This window comes from Pholis gunnellus, assembly GCF_910591455.1.
Source record: "Pholis gunnellus genome assembly, chromosome: 17".
In the NCBI taxonomy this organism is placed as follows: Eukaryota; Metazoa; Chordata; class Actinopteri; order Perciformes; family Pholidae; genus Pholis; species Pholis gunnellus.
The window spans coordinates 902,802-924,782 of record NC_136544.1 but is presented as its reverse complement, the minus strand read 5'-3'; the positions used below and the strand labels follow the sequence as shown (position 1 = coordinate 924,782).

General features: G+C 42.8%; 1 protein-coding gene across 4 annotated transcripts; it reads left to right on the top strand.

Annotated features, from left to right (window-relative positions):
- Nucleotides 1–727: 727 nt before the first annotated feature.
- LOC306709619 (oxysterol-binding protein-related protein 7-like) lies at nucleotides 728–20,730 on the top strand. 4 transcript variants are annotated; one of them, XM_079177836.1, is made up of 23 exons: nucleotides 7,022–7,219; nucleotides 8,085–8,310; nucleotides 8,574–8,717; nucleotides 8,878–8,931; nucleotides 9,094–9,207; nucleotides 9,392–9,559; nucleotides 10,381–10,522; nucleotides 10,655–10,773; nucleotides 10,980–11,069; nucleotides 11,166–11,337; nucleotides 11,909–12,042; nucleotides 13,227–13,319; nucleotides 13,839–14,019; nucleotides 14,102–14,176; nucleotides 15,149–15,363; nucleotides 15,448–15,585; nucleotides 15,671–15,734; nucleotides 15,827–15,905; nucleotides 17,899–18,034; nucleotides 18,188–18,338; nucleotides 18,513–18,639; nucleotides 18,744–18,866; nucleotides 19,705–20,730. In XM_079177836.1, exons 2-23 carry the CDS (start codon nucleotides 8,140–8,142, stop codon nucleotides 19,811–19,813), a joined length of 2,799 nt encoding a protein of 932 aa, XP_079033962.1. In that variant the 5' UTR covers nucleotides 7,022–7,219; nucleotides 8,085–8,139; the 3' UTR covers nucleotides 19,814–20,730. The 4 variants fall into 4 exon arrangements, with proteins under 4 accessions (XP_079033961.1, XP_079033962.1, XP_079033963.1 ...); XM_079177835.1 differs by lacking the exon at nucleotides 7,022–7,219 and adding an exon at nucleotides 728–862 and having other exon boundaries at nucleotides 10,980–11,337; XM_079177837.1 differs by lacking the exon at nucleotides 13,227–13,319.
- Nucleotides 20,731–21,981: the final 1,251 nt, after the last annotated feature.

Here is a 21,981-nt window from a genome sequence, read left to right as displayed (position 1 = left end):
ATGATTCAAAATTTTCATATAGATGTGTTCTGAGTCGGGATGATATGACATATGAGAGATTTGGAGCAGATTAGACAATGTACGGCCGAGTTACAACTACTTCCTTTTTCATGGCGAATGGTGTTTTTTTGACGCCACGCCACGGATACATAGTACGATAACTTTTTGATCTTTGAGTAACATTTCACTGCCAAGGTCTCAAGAGCATACTGACCAAGTCTGAAGTCGATCGGGTTCAATCTCTAGGAGGAGTTCGTTAAAGTATGATGCCTTGAAACGGTCCAAAAACGTCATACACTTCAAAATGGCCGACTTCCTGTTTGGTTTAGTGAAAAATTCCAAGAGGATTTTTTGTACGCCCCATCACGTTCCACATACCTAGCAAATTTCATACAGCTAGGTGAAACCCAATGTTGGGGCTACTCAATAGGGGGCGCTAGCGAGCCAATATTTCAAAACGCAGCTGGACACCCCAATCAGACTGCAATTTTCACAAATTCTGGCTTGCGTGCAAAATTTCAAAATGTTGCCAGAATCCCAAGCACCTCCTTTTTGCGACGAAACATGAAAAATAATCGGAAGAATAATAATAATAATAATAAACATTACGATTACAATAGGTCCTCCGCTCCGACTACGTCGGTGCTCGGGCCCTAATGAAGAAGAAGAAGAAAATCAAAGGGAGAATAAAAAGGGTTCCCATGATGCATCCTGTCCCGCCAGTGCGCTCCTGGATGTTGGGTGTGTGCCACGCGCGCTCAGAGATAACAAGAAGGAGTCGAGGGCGGCTGCTCCAGAAGTTTGAAGAAGAAGCCTCATCAGCTCAGCCGGTGGGTTCCTGTCGAGCCTCGCCTAAAACCAGGTGAGTCCAGAAGAAAAACGGACTATTGTGTCGCTTCACAATGGACGCCGAAGTGAAAATGTTTGATACAGTTTTAGTTTTCATACGGAAGAAATTTTTAAGAAATCATTTGGGGGTTCGTTTGGTGAAAGGGGGCTTTGTGTTCACGCGCGTCGTTACGGTAACGTTTCGTACGAAAGGTGAATTAAAATGGCGAATGTTTTTTCACCTTTCCGCTTTCATAATTTTAACATTAATTTTGACTGGGTGTCGCAGGAATGACGTTTGGCGGCCTTTTTCGGCGTGTAACGTTTTTTTTTTTTACGCGTGAAACTAGCAAACAATGTGAAGTAGTAACGTTATCTATAATATTAACTATGTCGGAGAATAATCTAAAATGTCCTTATCGACCATAAGCAATGTGTCCCCACATTGTTTCTCACGCTGTTCCTATGGTGGTGTTTAGGGTGTTGTTCACAAACCTGTTAAGCCTCCTACCACACACAGAGAGAGAGAGAGAGAGAGAGAGAGAGAGAGAGAGAGAGAGAGAGAGAGAGAGAGAGAGAGAGAGAGAGAGAGAGAGAGAGAGAGAGAGAGAGAGAGGAGAGAGAGAGAGAGAGAGAGAGAGAGAGAGAGAGAGAGAGAGAGAGAGAGAGAGAGAGAGAGAGAGAGAGAGGTGTAGTCTTGTTTGGTACATTTCTACACTGCTGTTGTTTGCTGCGCTTTTTTATTATTACCCCGATTTGTTTGTAGGCTGCTGCTGAACTAATATTGCATTAGAATCAAAGAGCTTAACATTATTAACTAATTTGACTGACAATACATACCAAGTGACCTTTTGAAAAAACCCGGGTGGTGGTTTGAAACCCGTATCAATGATGTGGAGGGATTTTCAGGAACCTGAAAGTCTCTTCTAAACACAGAAAGAAAGAAAAAATCTAATTCAGGTGGCCCGTAATTATACACTTCTTTTTCCAAAACACAAAGTATTTAGGGTAGATGTTTTGTATGAAATTGTATAATCTTGGCTAGAAACCTCAATGTATTCCAATACAGTTGTGTTCACGTTGAACATATTGGATGAGGAGATGGGCTGTGGCATTTATGGCTGCCATCTTTGTTTCCATTAGGAAAAACGGGGGCAACTTGGAAAACGGGTCAAAAATGCTTTCGTCCAGATGGTTAGAAGAGTCTTCTAGGTTTTTCAAAGGGGAAAATAATTTAAGGAAAATGTAATGCTTAGCTCTGTGACTTGAATGTAATGGTAATGCATGAGAGGCAGACAAACGGGCTGCTCATAGAGCCTTCCACTAAAGCCACAGATCAAAATTGAGTTTGAATCCCAGCTCTAATTCTTAGACTGCCACTTGATTTAAAGTGAAACTATGAATCACTTTTTAGTTTTCATTTAATGGCATTTAATTAAAGCCATACTGTGGTATTAGAAAGAGTTAAGATACTGTCACAAAAACCGTAGAAACAAATGGTGAACGACATAGAAGAGTGCTCTTTTTACTCTGAGCTGACATGCAGTATATCATTACGCTCCTGTGGGAATTCATATCGGCGGTTTTGTTTCTGTTGATCGTCTTTGCTGTAATACCAGGGCGAGTGAGAAGAGAGAAATGAAGAGGGCCGATAGAGTTGGTGTGTGAATGATGACATGTCTAGTCTTACAAGAGCATCCTATTTATAAGGCCAACACATTGGGGAGTTTTCATTTGTGCAAATTGTTTGCATGTCAATAGGCTGCGATTTGTCAAACTCTTTTAATCATGAGTACTTAAGCACAGAAAGCAAATTTTAAATGGCCAAAAAAAACGCTGTAAAAATATTATTTTTACAGAATGAGGTCAATTCTTCTTGAGCTTTCGTACCTCGTATGAAGGCGTCAACCAATCCCATTGTGTAGAGTTGACATATTTCTTTTAGCCTTGGCAACGGCAGTTAATGCCAGTTCATCTCCTTTTATTACCTTTCACAATAAAAGCCCTAGACATTTACGCTGCGTAACTGTTAACCAGAGTGAACTCAAAGTCGCTTGGAGCATTTCGCTAAGAGGAAGCTTAGCTTAAGTTAATGAAATAGCTCACAGTAGCTTAAACTATACATTAGTTTACCTTTAGGCTGGGTCAATTGATCCCTGTAATATTTGCAAGCTAGTATTACGCATTTTCCTGTCGTTAATCCATCACGCATCCAATGTGTAAAGGCCTTTAGACTGCCTTCAGAACCTGACTTCACCGTCTATTAATCATATTGGGACAAAACTGCACCCACAACTGTAGCGTTTGTTTGTAAACACTGTCGTTCAACTAAAAAGTGCTCCCGTCAGTCACATGTGGCCAAACAGCCTGCATACATTGCTCTGGCACATTCCTGGAGAGAGCGAGTGAAAGATGGAGGACAGTGAGAGAACCAGTCTGTTCAGGTCTTGAGTTGACATCTCACCGACATGCATGTGAAAGAACAGTTTGTTCTGGACAGCACTTCCTGTAAAAACCACACCACGACAGTCTGCATCTGTTTATGAATCTATTTAGTTGTACCGTGATACAAACACGGTGGCTATCACTATAGTGTACATGTTGAATATGTCCGTTCCGCACAATGTTGCAAAACAGCCCTGAATATATTAGGTCATACTAGGGCTGCACAATCTTGAAAAAAATGGACATTGCTATTTTTCTTCTTCTGTGGTAATGCATCATGCAATTTGAGCAACATTAAGAGGACAGATTAAAAATGTTCTCTTGTAAACCTCATAAACAAATTGGTTGTATGAATCATGGTGATGACAAAGCAAAAAAAGTCACACCCACGACACACAGGCTCTGTATTTCAAAACGGGTCAGTGCCGACAGACCCGGGAGCCCCGTCCCTCCACACAGGCACAGAGGGCTCTATGAGCGCTGACCACACCCCAGAAAACAGTGATTGTGCTCTCACAGCCGGAGCCTCGAGCCACTTTCACCCTGGGCCGTCTGATCCCAGACCCGGTCCCCACCCGTGTAAACATTTCTACGGTTCACTGTGAAGCTGTGACAGGCCTACCTAGACTGCAGGTAATGTATGGACACCCTGGTTCAGTCAAGAAAAATTTAAACCGTTCCTGTGTTTCAAGCTACTATTGATGCTCCTCCAATGTTTTTCATGAAATGATAATTCAGCCCTACATAAAACTCACGGGTCTTTTGCTCAAACTGGCGACCTGATTATCATTCAGCCTTGTTAGCTGCTGCTTGGGCAAAACACAATTGACCCATAAATGCCAGGAATGTTCCAGTGTCGCAATATTTAGCCACTATACAGCAATGTTTTAAACTGATGGTTTTGAAGCTGAGGATGTTGTTTGTGACAGCACCGTGGTACCTGCAGTGAGTTACGTGAAACATACGTTCACAGAAGTCGAATATCAAATTCTACAACTGACGAGTGGCCTCGTTTCCTGCTCTAGGCAAGGTGTCAGATGTTAGTACAGTTTGTTAAATACTGCACTCAGGGCTGTATCTCAGCTCCTGCTTTCTCTCTGGTTTACTGGTCAGACCACATACCACTCATGGTTGTTCTAAACTTCTTCCCCAGTCCTAGTTATGACTCAACATGTTTGTGTCATACCTGGTCTATGACTTCAGATGGACGGCTGGAATGAAATGAGCACCTTCCATAAACGGGGAAAGGTTGCAGGTAAACGTTTGGGTCACCTGCCACCATGACAGATATTACATTATTAAAAAATCAAAAATGGTCTTTAGGGATTATGGTTACATGATATATACCATTTCTATAGTTGATTACCTCTGACAACCTATACTGCCGGTGTTTACAATTCTAAAGCTGTCTACATTGATGTTAGTAGTTTGGTTTAGACAGTTGAATGTTTGACCTCATTCTTTGAATCTGACAGCCATAACAGCAAGGAGGCTGGTTCCTTTTGGAGAGGAGGCGTGCGGTGGTAAAACGGAATTGTCACGTGACTGTTGGTGTCGGGCGAGATCAATCATAGCTTCCTAGTTGCACCAAGGAGCGCAGAATGTAATGTTTTTCACAGTATTTGGTTAAAGCAAAAAGTTTATTCACAATAAAATGTTTTTGATGAAATATCACAATTGACACTTTGTTTTGTTGCTTTGCTGACAGAAGCGTTTGTCGCACTTGACGTGTTCAAAGACTGTCGGAAAGAGGAAAAGCTGACGATAATGACACTTTCGGACCGTCTAGTCATTCAGCTAGTTTTGTACGATTTGTGTAGTTGAATACCATTAGAAGAAGTAAATGTGTTTATTTATAATGAAACAGACTTTTGCTTTTCTTCAATGTGATTATGTAGTCATGACTACATAAACATCATTATAATTGAACAAATGTGTCATCAATTGGAAAAAAAGGGCATGTCAACAGTGTCCTTCATATGGGCGTACTGCGACAATGCCAGAACACTTATCACTGTTGGGAACATTTTATACCGTGAGTCTGTAACCAACAAAGATGTAATCACACAATGATGCCTAGTGCAAAGCATTCAGGGAATGTTTTGGTCTTCGCTCTTTCTGATCCTTCTTTCTTCTTTGGTTCCAACAGGAGGGAACCAAACCGTTTACTGCATGTTTGGCTACTAGGAGGTGACTGCTAGAGGGTGCTGCTTCATGCTCTGTTATGATATGGGAAAACTATAAAACTTCATCAAGCAAGCAAACTAAGACCAGCAGACTTCTTCCTAAACAATTGTTTTCTTTTGATGCAACATCCCTAAGAAAAGACGTTCTGCCTCAAACATAAAATGTTCCTCTATGTTGACATTTAAAAGTGAGATTTAGCCTTCTATGAAATGGAACCCTTTTTTTTTTTTTTTTAATAAATCTGCTTTACCTTTTTAAAGTCTGGCCATAATTGTAGTTTAAAACATCCAAAAATGTAACTAACATTGTCAGCTGACTGAAGAGGTTACAGTGTTGACGTCTTCTATTATCCATGTTGCAGAGATATCTACTGTAATGAGCATGCTAGCCGCGGCCCGTGCTGTCCTGACGTAGGACTGGAGATAAACAAACATTGAAGTGACGTTTTCCATGTCATCCTGGTTTCTTTAAATTGAGAACCGGATTAGAATTTTATATTTTGAATCTAACTAGGCTAAATGGTTTCTAGCGCAGCAACAGTAATGTTTACAACTGCAAAGTCAATAAAATGAGTAACATTCCTGAGTGAAGTTTGTCAAGAATGACGAATTTAAACATTCCTCTTTGTCTCAGCCAGCAGAGAAGTTCAAAATAATTTTAACCGTTAGACTACATACACATAGCTTTAGCTTTTGTATCAGAGGCTTACATTGCACCTACACTTCATGAAGGTAATATATTAATAACACAGAGGCTCCGTAGTCTGCTCCAAAAATGCAACAGCTTCATTACTCCGACGTAAACCGTGCTTCACTCCCTCCGTTCCACACTTCACAATGAAATCCCCGGCACATACACTGCTGACTAAAGTAACTCATAGCTGTCACCGAGAGGCAACTAAACAAAACGGCTCGTTTGTATCAATCCGCTATTAGCCGAGCGAACAGTACTTGGATGGATGAGGGACTTGTGGACAGAGCAGATTGTTCTATCGCTCTACATGATCTCAGATCACGTTCATGCTTGTTGAACAGGTATATGGATTATTCTTGCAGAGGTTTTATTGCACAAAATCAAGTTGTCGTAGTCGTCTTCACCTGGTTCACTCTCCTGTTTTAATTCCAGGTTTCAGTAACACTCCCTAAATGAAATATTTGTTCACTCATTCATCACCCTTCAGTCTTTTGCCATGTGTTTATCGCGCACTAGTAGTTGCCATTTTTTATTTTTATTTTTATTGTATGGACCCAGTAGTAGAGCTGAGATGCTCCTCCCTAAGTGGCCAGATCTTAAACATTTCACCTTTTTATTTTTTTTAAATCACCCTCCCAGTAGTTTCTGCCGTTTGCCTTTCGTGTCGGGCAGAATCTGATAATTGAATGCAATTTAGAGCGCTTATGTTTCTATTGTCGGCTACATCTGTGGACTGCAAATTTGTTGCAGATCTTGTGTTGACACACCCGGCAGGCCTGTTCGGTCACGTCGAGTGTCTCAGCCCCGCCCAGATACCCGCCACCTTAGATATGCACCAGTCCGACAAGCAGGCCAGGTGTGACACTGCTCTCAGAGCAACACAGTAGTTCAGAGGATTTCGATGCTGAAGGATCGTTCCTGGGAACATTGCTTTCTTTTGGTGTAGTTTTTTCATGAACTTTTTAGGGGAATTCTTGCGGCTCTACAATTCATCTCGAGTGGAAAGTTTAAGGAATTTGCTGTGGACTGTTTGGGAAGCAGCCTGTTAGACTTCAGGCCAACACAGGTGTGTTTTCTTTCTTCGACCTTGTCATCAGTAGTTGTGCAGGTTTTCATTTATGTTCGGTGTAGGAGTGAGCGCTATGGGTAAAAGCTGCATTTTATATGAAATTTCACGTCATGGTATATGTTGATATACAGTATATTGTGATGTTGACTGCAATGCCCTAACTGACTACAGTATCAATGGACAAACTCGTATCATTGCATTTATAGTCTCCTTGTCCAAATGTAATTCAGGGCCTCGGGTCTTATCTATCCTGTGTTAGTGGGGAAAATCAGATTTTCTTTGAACACACATCGTGTGATAATGTCTATCAGCAGCAAGCTGCCACCTGACAGGTCTCCTAACATTCTCTGCACTTCCTCTTCCTGGCTGTTTTCACCTGCTGAATGTGAGAAGAGGAAGTGTGTGTGATCCTTCCAGAGGATCTGAAAGAGCTACTGAATATTCAGTCTATTGACTGGTTTCAACCCAATTATGCATTTCATTGTCTGTTTGAACTAATGATCTAGTGACTTGTAAGACTTCCTACATCGCCACTGATATCAGCTGAAGGTAGTTTTTAAAGTGGTTGTATAAATGTGTGAAGTGTCCATCCTGTTGTTTAACACAACTGGTCTTTCTGTTTAATGTTCGTATGAATTTTACAAGATGACCAAGGTTTAGAAATATAGTTCCTTCCCATATAGTGAGTGCATCCATCAAGGCATCTTATTTAAGAGTTGAGTAAGAAAATCATCAGACTATAGCTGATCTTTATTTTGGAATTGTCATTTTACTTTGAATACTGTCCATTTATTTGATTCCTCAACGTCTTCCCGATAGTTTTGTCCGCGCGCCGTTTACACTTTTTCATTGATCTCCTCAGTGCCGCTCAGTTTGCCATGAGACACGGCTTGTCGTGAACGCCCCCCTTTCGCACCATGCAACGCTTTCCTCACCACATCTTGACGATGGACCCTCAGGTGTGTCCGCCGCCTCTGAATAGCAGCCAGTCGGTGATCAGCGGCATTGACAAATCCCCGGCCAGCGTGTTCAAACCCGGCCACTCGCGGAGCAGCAGCACCGGCTCCTCCAAACAATCGAACAAGCAGGTAACGAGACCCACAGATAGGAGGAGAAAGTGTAGGAAGTACAGCGGTATGGATTTGACCAGTAGAGCCTAGAGATGCACCGAATGATCGGCTGCCGATCGAAACGGGCTGGATCAGATTTTTTGTGTATGTATGTAGATATAAATCATATAATTCTGTTAAACATTACATAGACAATGTTTTGATGATATATTTGATATTTTTTTTTGTTTCATCAGTTATTTGGTTTATTTTGTAATGATTTCCGTGTTTCCTCTTCTCAGTCTCGTCACTGGGAGGTGATGGACGACCTGCAGCAGCGGGACATGTACTCTGTTCCCGGCTCCTCTGTGGACCTCAGCATCCCTGGGATCTGTGAGGGCTACTTGATGAAGAAGAGGAAGTACCCGCTCAAAGGCTGGCACAAGGTAAGCAGTGATGGTGCAGCAGATCTTTGTCCCGCTCAGTTTACCCAGGTTTCCAACGCTGTTGCATTAAACCATCGTCATGACTGTTAGACCTTCTTTACCCGTCGGGATAACGCAATTCCTGTTTCTTTCAAATTCTTCACTGTGATTGCTCTTTCAGAGATACTTCCTGTTGGAGAAAGGAATTCTCAAGTACTCAAAGACACAGCAAGATGTAAGTCGTAAAAAGAAAAATGCAGCTGTTGCACAATTCACTGTCAGTCACTCAGAGCAGTGATGGAGCAACCGCCATGAACTCATGTCGGGTTCACTCTGTTGACTCCCGTGTGCTGCTAACGGCTCAATTTGAACTGCATCATTTCAAATTGTGTCTTAGATTCAGAGAGGGAAGCTCCACGGCTCTCTGGACGTCAGCCAGGCAGTCATGTCCATCAACAAGAAGACCAAAGGCTTAGACCTGGACGCTGGGGACAACATCTACCACCTCAAGGTAACCCACACAGCAGAGTTCAGAGAGTCCAGGAATCATTATCGACACAGACGTCATTGCCGTCTGAAAAACTAAACTCTCATAAGTCAAATCTTAAGGGGTTAAAATGACGTTTACAGACATAAGTGGATATGCTGTAGCCTGCAGTGAACTAAACACTTTCTCTCCTTTCCCTCCTTGTTAGGCAAAGAGCCATGACCTCTTCTACATCTGGTTGACCAAGCTGTGTGCCCATCGTGTATTCAGGAAAAACGAGGCGATGAGTGTCCATCATGGCGTCCTTCACGCTCTCTCCTTGAGCCCGAGCAACTTGCCGACCGCGGCCACTCTCGCCCAGACCAACAGAGAGATGGTCAGTAGAGAATCCCGCTGAGGTTACACTCGTCGTCACGTCAGTGACTTTTGTCATCCGATCATGACATGGCATTGAGTGTCTAGTCTGTACGTTCAGAGACGAGGCTTTGCTCTCATTGGGACCACATGCTGAGTTGGTCTGGCTCGCGTTGAGTTCTGATCTCTGTTAAATGTGGACACAATCGAAAAAATGTATCAAATATAGGTGTTTAGTTACTGCTGATGAAAAACCTAACTTTACTTGACTTTGCTTAAAAGCTTTTAATTAACAAACTAACAGGAGCATGTGTTTATCACAGAATTAGCAGCGAATATAACATGAAGAATTTATAGGAAATTTGATGTGCTTATCTACTGTTTTTATAGCCTTTCTTTGACCACTACATCCGAACACTAAAACAAAGGTTCCATTGAGAAGACTAGTGTAACATGCCACTCCTCCACTGATTGTTATTTTGTTGTGGTAACCAGCACAGAGCACTGTTGGATCCGCCTGATCGTGTCATCTGCTCTCTTCTGATTTATTTTAATTTTTTTTAAACCAGCAGTACATTGTGTGCTTACTCATACAACCAATGTTTTCACACTAATCCTCGACATAAAAAACTCGTATTCTTATGAGGAACCTGGGAAATGGCTTCTGTGTCAAATGTTCAAGAGGTCACCGCTAGGCTTTTAACTAGCTGGTGTTTTAAGTGTTGATCAATCACTCGATTCTCTCTCAGATTTTCAGTTCAAGAATGTTTGGTATTTTTAACTGGTTGTCAACATTGTGATTGATTGAGTCTTTTCCTTCCTTGTTTGTATTTGATCACGCAGCCCGCTCACTATGCCAGCTTAGCGTCGGTGTACCATCCAGACATGGGAAGCCCCGACCCCGCTGTCTCCTCTGACCCGGGGGTGACCAGCAAGGTGTCTGCGTGGCTGCAGCAGACCCACGACATCGACGGTACCTCCAACGGTGAGAGCCGTCTTCATCATATTTCGTCGCATATATTGACGTACAAAAACCCCAAACGTGTTAACGTTGACGTGATATTTTTACCGCTCTCTTAAATCGACTCGATTGATCTTTTGACCCTCTGTTTGTCAGACCTGGCTCGCTGTCAGGTGGAGCTGACGGACCTGGCCCTGCTCATCCAGCGGCTCCATTGGCTGGAGGGAGGCCTGCCCATCACAAACACAGACCTGGAGATGCGAATCAGCATGCAGGTGAGCGCCTCGGTAACAACTGTGAACCTGTGGGATTCTTCACTGGGGGAAAAATTACTTTTATTTATGAATAAACTGTCCTAATGTTGATTTTAATAAGATAATGTTTTACTTGGTAGATCCCTAAGGGCTGCATCAAAGATGTATTCTTTATTTTCACTGTCTCTTATGGAGAAAAGCTATAACCCTGTTGGTCTCTGTTCTAGAATCTGTCTCTGGAGAAACCAAAGAAGAAGACGGGGAAAGGGTTCGGTCACTCCAGGACTTTGTCCCGCGTTGAAGCCATGGGGGGGATGGTAGGACTGACGTGTGCTTTGTGTGCATCCTCATTATGTTCTTGTATAATAGTTGCATCCTCAGCTCGTTATCATACCGTGTCTCTTCTACTCCAGTTCACTTCCAGCCATCTGAGCACCAGCCACCTGAGCACCAACAGCAGCTCCGGGTTGGGGCCGTCCGTTCAGTCCATCCCCGACTACGTCTACTCTCAGCTGTCCAACCCTCAGGTCTCCTCACCAGAGGCCAAGAAGCTCCACCAGGACATCTGCACTTCTTCTCAGAGGGGTGCGGCCTCCCACTCTACAGCTGTATTTCTGTCTATAGGTTTAATTGAGCTGGTTTCAAATGACAGCTGGCTATTTTCCAGACATGCTTGATGATGTTTGTCAGTTTAAGTTTCTGAAATATTTTCTTAAGTAATTAATGAAGAGAAACTTAAAGTTACTGTGAGGAACTTTTAACTGGTTGTGAAACGGTCTTCATTTGATACTGATGCCTCTATATGACCTACATAAGTAAACGAAACCATCAGGCATTAAGAATAATTATATAGAAATAGTCAATATTTTTGTCATTGAGTCGGATTCTCCGCAACACCCAACAATAACTCAAAATATCAAATTCCTCATAGTGGCTTTAATAAGTTACAGCATCGATTGTCAAGTTATTAATGGAAGCAAAACATTGTTGGCATCCAAAAATGAGCTATTTTAAGGTTTTAATTAATGTTAGTCAGGGTTTTCTGACATTTTATAAATTAGAATTCATTTGAAAGTGAAATGTGCCTCTTGCCACATGTCTTTATTACAGATCACTGTGTATTCATGACTTTGTTTCTGCACGCTGTGTTTTACAGTTCATGCGTCTCTCAAGTCCATTCATGAGGTTTTGACCTTGGAGAGAGAGAGACTGAGGCAGGCCTGGACCGGCCCGGACCTGAGGCACAACACATCACAGCAGTTCGCTACACTCTGCAACACACTGTCTGAGGTAACACGCACACCCTTGTGAGCACGCACACACACTCGCGCGCGCACACACACGCACTAGGAGCAGAGCTGGGCTACGTAGAAACAAAACGCAAAACGATCCTCGCTCTTCCTGAATCTGAAAATCAGATGACAACAATGGCTGACATTATTTTATTTGTATTGTCTATCCCTCTTCCCACTCTGTGCCGCGCCCCCTACCCTTTTCCTCCGGAGTCTCTGATTTAATACACAGATTATTGATTGGCCCAAAATATTAGTATCGGCCTGTTAAAAGACGATGGCAGCCCAGCCCTCAGTCTGTTGGTGAGGTGAAACTATGGAGCAGGTTTGGGCTGTTTCTAGGCAGGAAAGGTACAAGTTATCACAGGAACACGCCTCAAATCTCTTCTCTCCGTTTCCACACACACAAAGACAGAAATAACACGATGGTTGTCACACACTGAAACCAAACAGTCTTGTCTGTCGAGTAGCTCGTTCATTCCTGCTGTCAAACCGACGGCGCTCAGAAAACCTTTTTTTTGTTTGGTGTTGCATGAGCTTTCTTCTTTGTCGGTGCTGCATGTGACCGGGCTTTACTTTGTTGTTGGCAGTCTGGCAGTTGGGTTTTCCCTCTACAACACACAACAGACTAAAAGTAAATCCAGTCCTGATAATTACTTGTGTATTGAAAAGAAGGTAGGAATACATAACTCTGGGATGATAATGATAACTGTGGAACCTGTTGATCTGGAGGAGTGACCCTGATGATGTAATCATGGTTTTCTCAGCCTGGGCACAACACATTTATAACAGGAAGCCTCCATAGAAAGATGCATATGGAACATACCATTAAGTTGCATTATGGGAAGTACTCAAACTAAATCTTTTTAAAAGAGCAATTTACTTTAAATTCTCAAACATATTGAGTTGGAATGTGGAAAATAATAAACTAAAAACATAGATCTGTTCATATCCATGTATTGTACGGTGTAATAATTATTGTGCCCATTTTGATACACTAATATCTCTTGATCCTCTGGCCTTGTCGACGGTTAAATAATAGAGCAACACATTGATAAACACCACATGCCGTGGGACTGCTCTGGAGTCAGCATGACATGTTTTGACCATTTCTTGCTTTCTTCTCTGTTTTTCCACTTCATGTGTCTTGCATGGCTTGTGTGCATGTCTGTGTGTGTTCAGCTTGACATACAGTCCCGTCTGACCAAAGTCCATTCGGTTTCACTGTCCTCTGACTCTACTGATGAATCCTTCTGCACCGTCCGTCCTGATCAGGTGTGTACCGCGCTGTGTTCGTAATCCGTGTCGTTCGTTCTTTGTTTGCTCAGTTTGAAAACCGAATCAGATTTTAAAACTTGCAAAATTTTATGAATGGCAGTGTTTTTGTTTTGAAACGGATAATCCAAAGAACAAACGATATACAGATTGTTTGTGTGTGAAGGACTCTCTTCCATTATCCCGCTCATTTGCATTCATTTTCATCTTGTATATGGAATTTGTTAAAAATCACTGAGAAAATGTTGACAATTCTCCCTGAAGCTATCATAGCAGAGCACATCTTGACTTAACTTGACCAGAGAATCTGAATGACTGACAGCGCTGTAATGAGGTAGACGTGGCTCCGGTCGGTCACTTCATGCTGTTCAGACGGAGCACAACAAAGGGTGTAGACATTTTGTGTGGGTGGCGAGAGCTCTATGTTTCTTGCAATACGTCTGACACACGCACGCCGGCCAATGCTCTAGCTCCATCGCTTTTATACAAACTGATTATTTCTTCTCTGCTCCCTCTCAGAGGACACCGTCCATGGGCCGTCACAGCCACCGCACACCCTCTGTGGCGGACTCCATGGCCGAGTATTTCGACGCCAGCGAGGTGATCGTGTGCGAGAGCTCGTCAGAGGCCGAGGCGTCGGACGAGTCGGGCCTGAGTGACATCACCACCACCAGCAACTCTGAGCCGGATGAGGGACACGGTGAGTGTGTAGCTGGCAGTACAGGCCGCACCGCCTACCCACCCACCGACAAGATGAACTGACGTTGTCCTCTCCCCCTCAGCCACCGCTACCCTCAACTACCGCGCCAGTCTGAACAACGTTCCTGAAGTACCCAGCCCAGTGCCCGCCAATACCGGTAATGCCATCATTGTTCACCATTTCCACTGTGAATGAGTGCAGTCGTGTTTACAGTGTACCACGGGGGGGGGTCAAGACGCTGCCTCCTGATGGCTCAGCAGTGAGCTGTACAAACGGAATCATTTAGACCCGTTTAGCTTTGTTTTTAGGGGGGCTTTGCTTTAAATTATTTTAAATACAATCTTTCTTATGCACATGCTCGCTCGCATGTAAAAATCCCTTTAGAAACCAGGTCGACTCTGCTTCCTCTAATCTCCTACTGCAGTTATGGAAACTGGCTTTACCGAGTTATTATGGAATATTCTATTTAATGTTATAGATATAGAAATCTGATTACTGCTAAAGGTGCATGCAACTGGTTGATCTAGTACAGCCCTGTAGCACAGTTGGTAACATTAATAATAAAAATAACTGTCCCTATATCCTGACAGTAGCACACGAGGCCTGTGCTTGGTTTTGGTTGGACTGTGTTCAACATGCTGGCCGGGTCACAACCGTTCTCATTTTACATCTAAACAGAAATGCAGTAACAGAATCTTGATTCATAGTCTGACAGTTTGATGGAACTTCCCGAGAAGTGACTGATGGCTGCGTTAGAGACTCATTAATCATTAATTGTCATTAATAATGGCACTAAAAAGAGCCAGACGAACCTCGGTACTCTGACCAGGGTTGGTTGTAGTTTGTGCCAGATTTAAGACTCAATGAGATTGTGTTCTGGAGCAGGTGCCTGGAGTGTCTTACGGTTGATTTGTTCATTTATTTTTTATTGTAGATTTTTAATACGGTAAATACAGAAAACATAAATACAAGGTAACATATACATTTAACTACATTCATCACATCAAAAAGTTTGAGTAGTGGCATGAATGCATATTTAACAGATTGGAGACTACTTTTTCTGCCTTTTTGTCCCTCTGGGATGTCTGGCTGTCCTTCAGCTGCATTGATTTGTGTGTCTGTGTTCCAGGTCGTCGCACTGTCCTCCCCGCCCCAGGAACGGACAACAGCCACATCGGCATCATGAGCATCCTGTACAACAACATCGGCAAGGACCTGTCCAGAATCTCCATGCCGGTGGATCTCAACGAGCCGCTGTCGTTGCTGCAGAGACTCAGCGAAGAGCTGGAGTACTCTGAGCTGCTGGACATAGCCAACCGCACGGATGATCCGTATGAGAGAATGGTGAGTTTAGTTTGCTGAGATTCAGTTGAGGTCAGTCGCAAGTTCTTTGATTCATTTAAAAAAAACAAATATGCATGTTCCCAGGTATACGTGGCAGTATTCTCCATCTCTGGATATGCCTGGGCGTCCTGGAGGAATCGCTACAAGCCCTTCAACCCGATTTTGGGAGAAACGTACGAGAGTCACAGAGAAGACAGAGGCTTCCACTACGTCAGTGAGCAGGTAACCAGCAGAGATGGATGAAGCTGAAACCTCCATCTCAGTTTGAAAACTTACTGTAATGCTGCATTATGTGTTTTGCTTTCAGGTCAGCCATCACCCGCCCGTTTCTGCCTGCCACGCTGAGTCCGAAAACTTCACTTTCTGGCAAGGTAGGAGCTGCGTGCTTGGAGACGAGTGCTGGATCCACCTGTACTGTATGAGAGGACTTGAACCTAATGCTCAGTTTGTTTGTCTGTCTCAGATCAGAGATGGAAGAACAAGTTCTGGGGGAAGTCTATGGAGATGCTCTCTTCTGGACTGGTCAATGTTTCCCTACCCAAGTGAGCCACTGCTTCATTTACCACCAGTCACACCATGTAGCAGATAACCACTAGAAAATCATACAATAGTAAAACTACTCATACAATACAGAAACAAGCAGCAACTTCCAGTTCTGAAAAATGAAGCCAAAGGAAGTGGCAATCTGCACTTCCTCAAATGACAAATCCCCATGAACCTCCGTGTTAACATGAACAGTTTTACATCAGAAATAAACATGTTTACAGTCTGGTACAAAATAAATGTTCCCGTTCATGACCGCAGCACAGGGGATACATTTTGACACTCGCCAGTTCAATTTGAAATGAACGCTTGAAGTTAAGATGTGTTTTTTACATTGGGCACACTTTATTTTAAGCCTGTTTTTTGTAAGAAAAATGATCATCCCAATTAACATAAATGATGCACCTTGCAAACCTAGCTAGCGCTAGCTGTACCTCGCTCCACCCTTCAGTCCAAATATGGTCACTTCTTATTACAAGAAAACAAAATGGCAAACCGTCCTGTCGTCCACAAACCAACGGGTGACGTCAGGCTGACTACGTCCATGTTTGTATACAGTCTATGAACAGGACACAATGTGCTCTACCAAACATGCAGTCAACTGATCACGCTGGCCGGTGAACGAAAGTGACAATATTAGGACTGTGGGCGAGTGAACAACAGAGCCGTACACAGCTCTGGTAGCAGCAGCAATCTGTCAATCACAAGGTAGCCCCGCCCTATAGCATACTTCACTTTATGGTCTATTTGACTCTGAATGGAACAAGTGGACGTAGTAATCGTGACGTCACCCACTGGTTTGTAGACTGCTGTTTTGAAGCCTTGAGTTCGACAATTTCGGCGAACTTGGATTATTGGCGTCGCCATGTTGTTTTTTTTGCAACCAATGTACAGAAGTGACCATATTTGGAATGTGGAGGAGTGACTTAGAGACGCCGTATACGGCTCTGGTAGTGACAGCGACCTGTCAATCACAGTAAGCCCGCCCTAAAGCATACACTGCTTAATAGTCTATTTGACTCTAAATGGACCATCATTTACTAAATGAACATCATGCTGTATTGAAGACTTGAAACTAGAGATTGAGACCATAAACTCATGTTTACAATGTTTACTGAGGTAATAAATCAAGAGAGAAGTAGAGTCATTTTCTCATAGACTTCTATACAATCCTTATGGCCAATAGAGAGAATGCTAGTTTAAGACAATAAAGCAGAGGTCTTCAACAGGGGGTCCGCGACACCTAAGGGGTCCGGCAGGTACTGCAGGGGGTCTGAAATTTTTGGTTGATTAGAAAATTCTTTTTATTTTATTTTTTCAAACATGAATCTGTCCATTATTTTAATAGTTCAGTATTGTATGCAAGATAACCGGTATGTTTCTGCATGGCAGTGGCACTAATAGGCCATCACTCATTTTCGTTTCCACATTTGTGTTTAAAATAAAAACGTCAATTTGAACAGCTTGTATGCATGATTATCCTGCAATTGTTGGCATTGGTATCAGTTGACAAGGTATGTTTCTAAATGGCAGTGGCACGGCCCCCCTACTCACTGTACCTTCACATGTTTAAAATAAAAACATGAATATATCAACCTGCTTAGTATGGAATGCACGATAACAAGGTATGTTTATACGTGGCACTAGGCCCAGTTTAATATAAAACACAATTTTATATAATAGTCGGGGTCCCTGCTCCATCTCTTTATCTGTTTGGGGGTCCGTCCTTGGCCTGAAAAACGTTGAAGCCCCCTGCACTAAAGCATTGGTTTCACTTTTCAGAACCAGAGGTTGCTGCCTGGTTGTTTTGGAGGGTTTTTGTAATGCACTATGGCCACCTGCTGGAGATGTTCAGTACTGTGTTCATCAACCCAAAACTAGGTGCAAACATTGTAGACATGTTGAGATGAGCTAAACTAAAATAGTCTAAAAACAGGCATAAATGCACAAAATGAGGAAGTGATGGTATTGATAAGTGTTTTTTTTGTGTAGGTACGGTGACCACTATGAGTGGAACAAGGCAGTGACATGTATCCACAACGTGCTGAGTCAGGAGCGCTGGTTGGAGCACTACGGTGAGGTGGTCATCAAGAGCGACGCCTGCACCTGCAAGATCACCTTTGTCAAGGTCAGCGCACACACTGATGTCCCCATTTAACCAGCCTCTAACGTAATGCTAGTTCACTTAGAAGTCAGAATAATGCACATAGGACTTTTCTTGTCCCCTTCTCCCGTTGAACCACTTTAACTTTGACCTTTTCTTTTGCTCTACATATTCCAGTCTCGCTACTGGAGCTCAGACAACAGTAAGAACGAGGTACAGGGTGTGGTCCTGGACCGGGCTGGAGAGGTGGTTCATCGCTTTGGAGGCCTCTGGCATGAGGGTATTTTCTGTGATACGATGTCGACACCAAAGTGCATCTGGAAGCCCAGTGAGTAGCATCCAGTCGAGTCCCTTAACTCCCTAATTTTCCACCTGGGCCACCACTGACTGATTGTAAAATCTCGTCGTGTTGAACATTTACAAATCAAATCCAGCTCTTCTTACGTATCCACATTGTCTAATGTCCTCAGTCTTGATATGCTTGATGTCATTTCCTGTTTAGACGTGCAGCCAGATGACTACTCTCAGTTCTACGGTTTCTCCCAATATGCCAGAGAACTAAACGAGCTGACACCCGAGCTGAAAGCAGTCCTCCCGTCTACAGACACGCGCTTCAGACCAGACCAGAGGTACCAACTTGATTTAAACTGAAGCATTTATCCTTTTTTTTTATGGTTTTGCCATCTTCCATGTTGACCAGTTGTTTAATCTGTGCCCCTCTTCTCTCCCTCAGGCTCTTGGAGGAGGGCAAGGTAGCAGAAGCAGATAAAATGAAGGACAAAGTGGAGGAGAAGCAGAGGGAGAGAAGGAATCAGATGACCAAGAGAGGGGAGGAGCACATCCCCAGGTTCTTCAGGTGAGGAGGATTTAACAATGCACATTGCTACTCACCCACATGTTGTCTCACCCCCTATTGCAATAATATTTTAGAGTTTCTCAAGTGATGGGACCTCATTGTGGTTACAAGATTTCAAGAACCAAAAAAAAAAGTCCAGCAGATAACCTCCCCACAAAAAGACTCGCTTATTTTTATTTATTCACTTATCTATGATTGAGGGGTTGTCTCTTCATGGCTCTCAGCATGGAGACTGCTGAGCTAGCAGCTACCGGTAAACAACAGCTGCGACTTCAAAAACAGTTCTGTTGACAGAGCAGTGTCAACCTGAGGGTGGACGTTACACTTTTTCAATTTTCAATTATATTTCGAGGGAACATTTTTTTTGCTCCCGATTACATTTGTATTTGACGTTTCACAAATACATTTAATCAAAGTCTGCGTAGGTGGGTCGATGGCTCAAATATGTGAATATTTTCAGTGTTCGTGTCCCGTGTGAAACAAAAAATAACTCGAAACATGATTTATTAATAAACCTAACCAAGTCGTTTTGTTGCTGGAACCTAAACGCAACTGGGAATGAATGAACGCCACAAGCGGTTCCAACACTAACGTTGATCTACACGCATGTAGAAATGTTGAAACACATTTTCGATTAAGAAATGGCAACATTCAACATGCCAACGTTCCGGTGACTGGGTTGTGTCATTGGTGTGGTGACATTCAAACGTTATGGTCATTGAAATTGTGAATTTGAAATTGTCAAACTTTCTTTTAATTTTTAAGTATTGCTAACAAAAACAAAGTGTTTTTCCTCTGATTGCTGACAGCAACAGTTCTCTCTTGTCCGTTAACTCAGGAAATCTGTGGACGAGGCTGGCAGAGAGGTGTGGCTGAGCAACGGAACGTATGACAAGCTCCGCACAGACCCCGGCTTCGCCAACACTGAGAACCTGGACCTGTGGTAGAACACAGCTTTATGCCGAGGAACCAAACTAGCCAGCTGCTAAACCATTGTAATATATAATGAAGAGGAAGAATACGCCCCGCAAATACTACAAATTCTGAATTGTTTTCATGTTAGCCTGAATACGCTGTAGTAACTAGTCATCAAAGGTCCAGAGGTCTGCTGCTATGGGCGTTTGAAAAGGCACAAATGAACCTCTCATTCTGGTGAGGTGCCACTGGAACAAATGAAGACTGATTTGGATGAAGCCGGATGTCCCTCCTGCCTTTGGCTGTACCATGACGGAGACCTTTAAATATGATCGATCGGGATTCAAAAGCAAATCTCAACTTTAACTCCGGTTTTTAAACTCGTCGTCACGGCCCTCGAGAAACTCGTGTGTGATTGAGGCTTCTCTCTGTATGTAAAGTGTTGTGTATCATATTGGCGGGTTTCAGATAATCGTTTTGTTTTGTTTAACCATGTCAATATTTTTTTTAATAAGGCTCACTTTTATGAAATCTGAAATGAATGTAGCTTCCTGCGGAGGGATCGGAGCACATGGAGGGCTAATCGGGGCCTAGTGGGGTCAATTACAGGTGAACTGGTGCTGTCCTGCTTTCTCTCTGTGGGTCTTTGTGTAAAAACTTGTTTTTTAAATCGGCGCGTATTTTATTTTCTGACGTTTAATGTCGGCACGTAGGTGATGCATTGTTTTTCTAAGGCTAGCAGTCCTGTTAGCCTAGCCTTCTTCCTCCTCCACCCGTGTGATTGGTTGTCCTTACAGAGGATCGCTCCTCTGTGCTCTGTTGATGCAGTGAAGTATTGTTGTTGTTTTTAACAAAGGATTTTAATAAGGAAAAGAGACTACTGTTAAACCCCAGTGAAATGTGTTTTCTTTATGCTTTTGTTTCAAATAAAAGGTTCCATAATCAACAGTGTTCTGCTTTTGTTCAGTTATCTCCTCACGGTTCACTCACAAGCTTTACTTCAATGGGCAGCAGGAATCCACAATCTGCTGTTGAGATCTCAAAGGACATTGTAGCACTGAAGATTTCCTCATATCTGAACCATTTCAGGGTTCTCACGTCCTGGAAAACAGTTGACCAGTTTTCCATTTAAAAGTCGTTGAAAACATGGAAACATTTGAGAATAAGAAGTCCTGAAAGATCTTGTGTTGTCCTGGAAAAATAAATGAAACATTTTCCTTTGCCTGCGAATGAACTACTAGTCAGAGCTCCCAAAATTGGAAACTGTTGTCGTCTTAAGGGCGGACGTCTGTCCAGGATCACGTTAAATCAGAGGTGAGCAATTATTTTTCCCAAGAGGCCACATGAGAAACGGGGAATGTTGTGGAGGGCCGGACAATGGACTGAACTAGATCCTGTTCACTATTATTCCACCGCTTTATAAACGGATACAATTCTATGGTTTTGATAAGCTGTGAGTGGTAAGAGTAAATATTATGACCAGTGGTGGAATGTAAAAGTATATTTGCTTAAGTACTGAAGTAAAGTAATTTGAAATTGTACATAAATAGTGTTTCCGTTTTGTTCAACTTTGTACTTCTCAGAGGGAGATATTGTGCTTGTTACTCAATTTGTCTGGCAGCTTTAGTTACTAATTACTTTGCACAATATCATTTTTCAAACCTTTCCTAACTACCCAAACTGAACAGTGTATAAAGTGGTTAAAATGAGCTCCATCTAAAACATCTGCAGCAGGAATAGTGATCCAAACAAATGTACACATGTCATATATATATATATATATATATATATATATATATATATATATATATATATATATATATAAACACTGACAGGGATCATGTTTCTGATAAATTGGTACTTTTATTACGTTTGTAGTCCAATGACCTCATTTTCTGTCAGTTCAGTGAAGGAGTGCACTAAAGTCAGGTTTACTGTCAGGTGAGATGTGAAGGACAGCTGACCAGTGATGGTCAGTGAGAGGATCTGGATTGTTGGAAAGAGACCAACATCTTCTGAGCATGGTGCTTTTGCAGCTTAGCTAGCAAAGCCTCAGATGTCCGTGTCCGCTCTGCATCAGTCAACACATCCCAGGGAGCCAAAATGACCCGGTCCAGTTCTGGCATGAACTCGGCATGCCGGAAGAAACATATCGGGTGAGACTCAGGATGAATTACGCGCCAGAATCGGGCCAAATTCA

Excerpts from the sequence above, each read along its gene's own strand:
- LOC306709619 (XM_079177835.1), top strand. The coding sequence starts at position 8,140 with ATGCAACGCTTTCCTCACCACATCTTGACGATGGACCCTCAGGTGTGT. Across the intron at positions 15,906-17,898 it reads GTCAATGTTTCCCTACCCAA|GTACGGTGACCACTATGAGT; the intron begins GTGAGCCACTGC and ends TTTTTTGTGTAG. Across the intron at positions 18,867-19,704 it reads CACATCCCCAGGTTCTTCAG|GAAATCTGTGGACGAGGCTG; the intron begins GTGAGGAGGATT and ends CCGTTAACTCAG.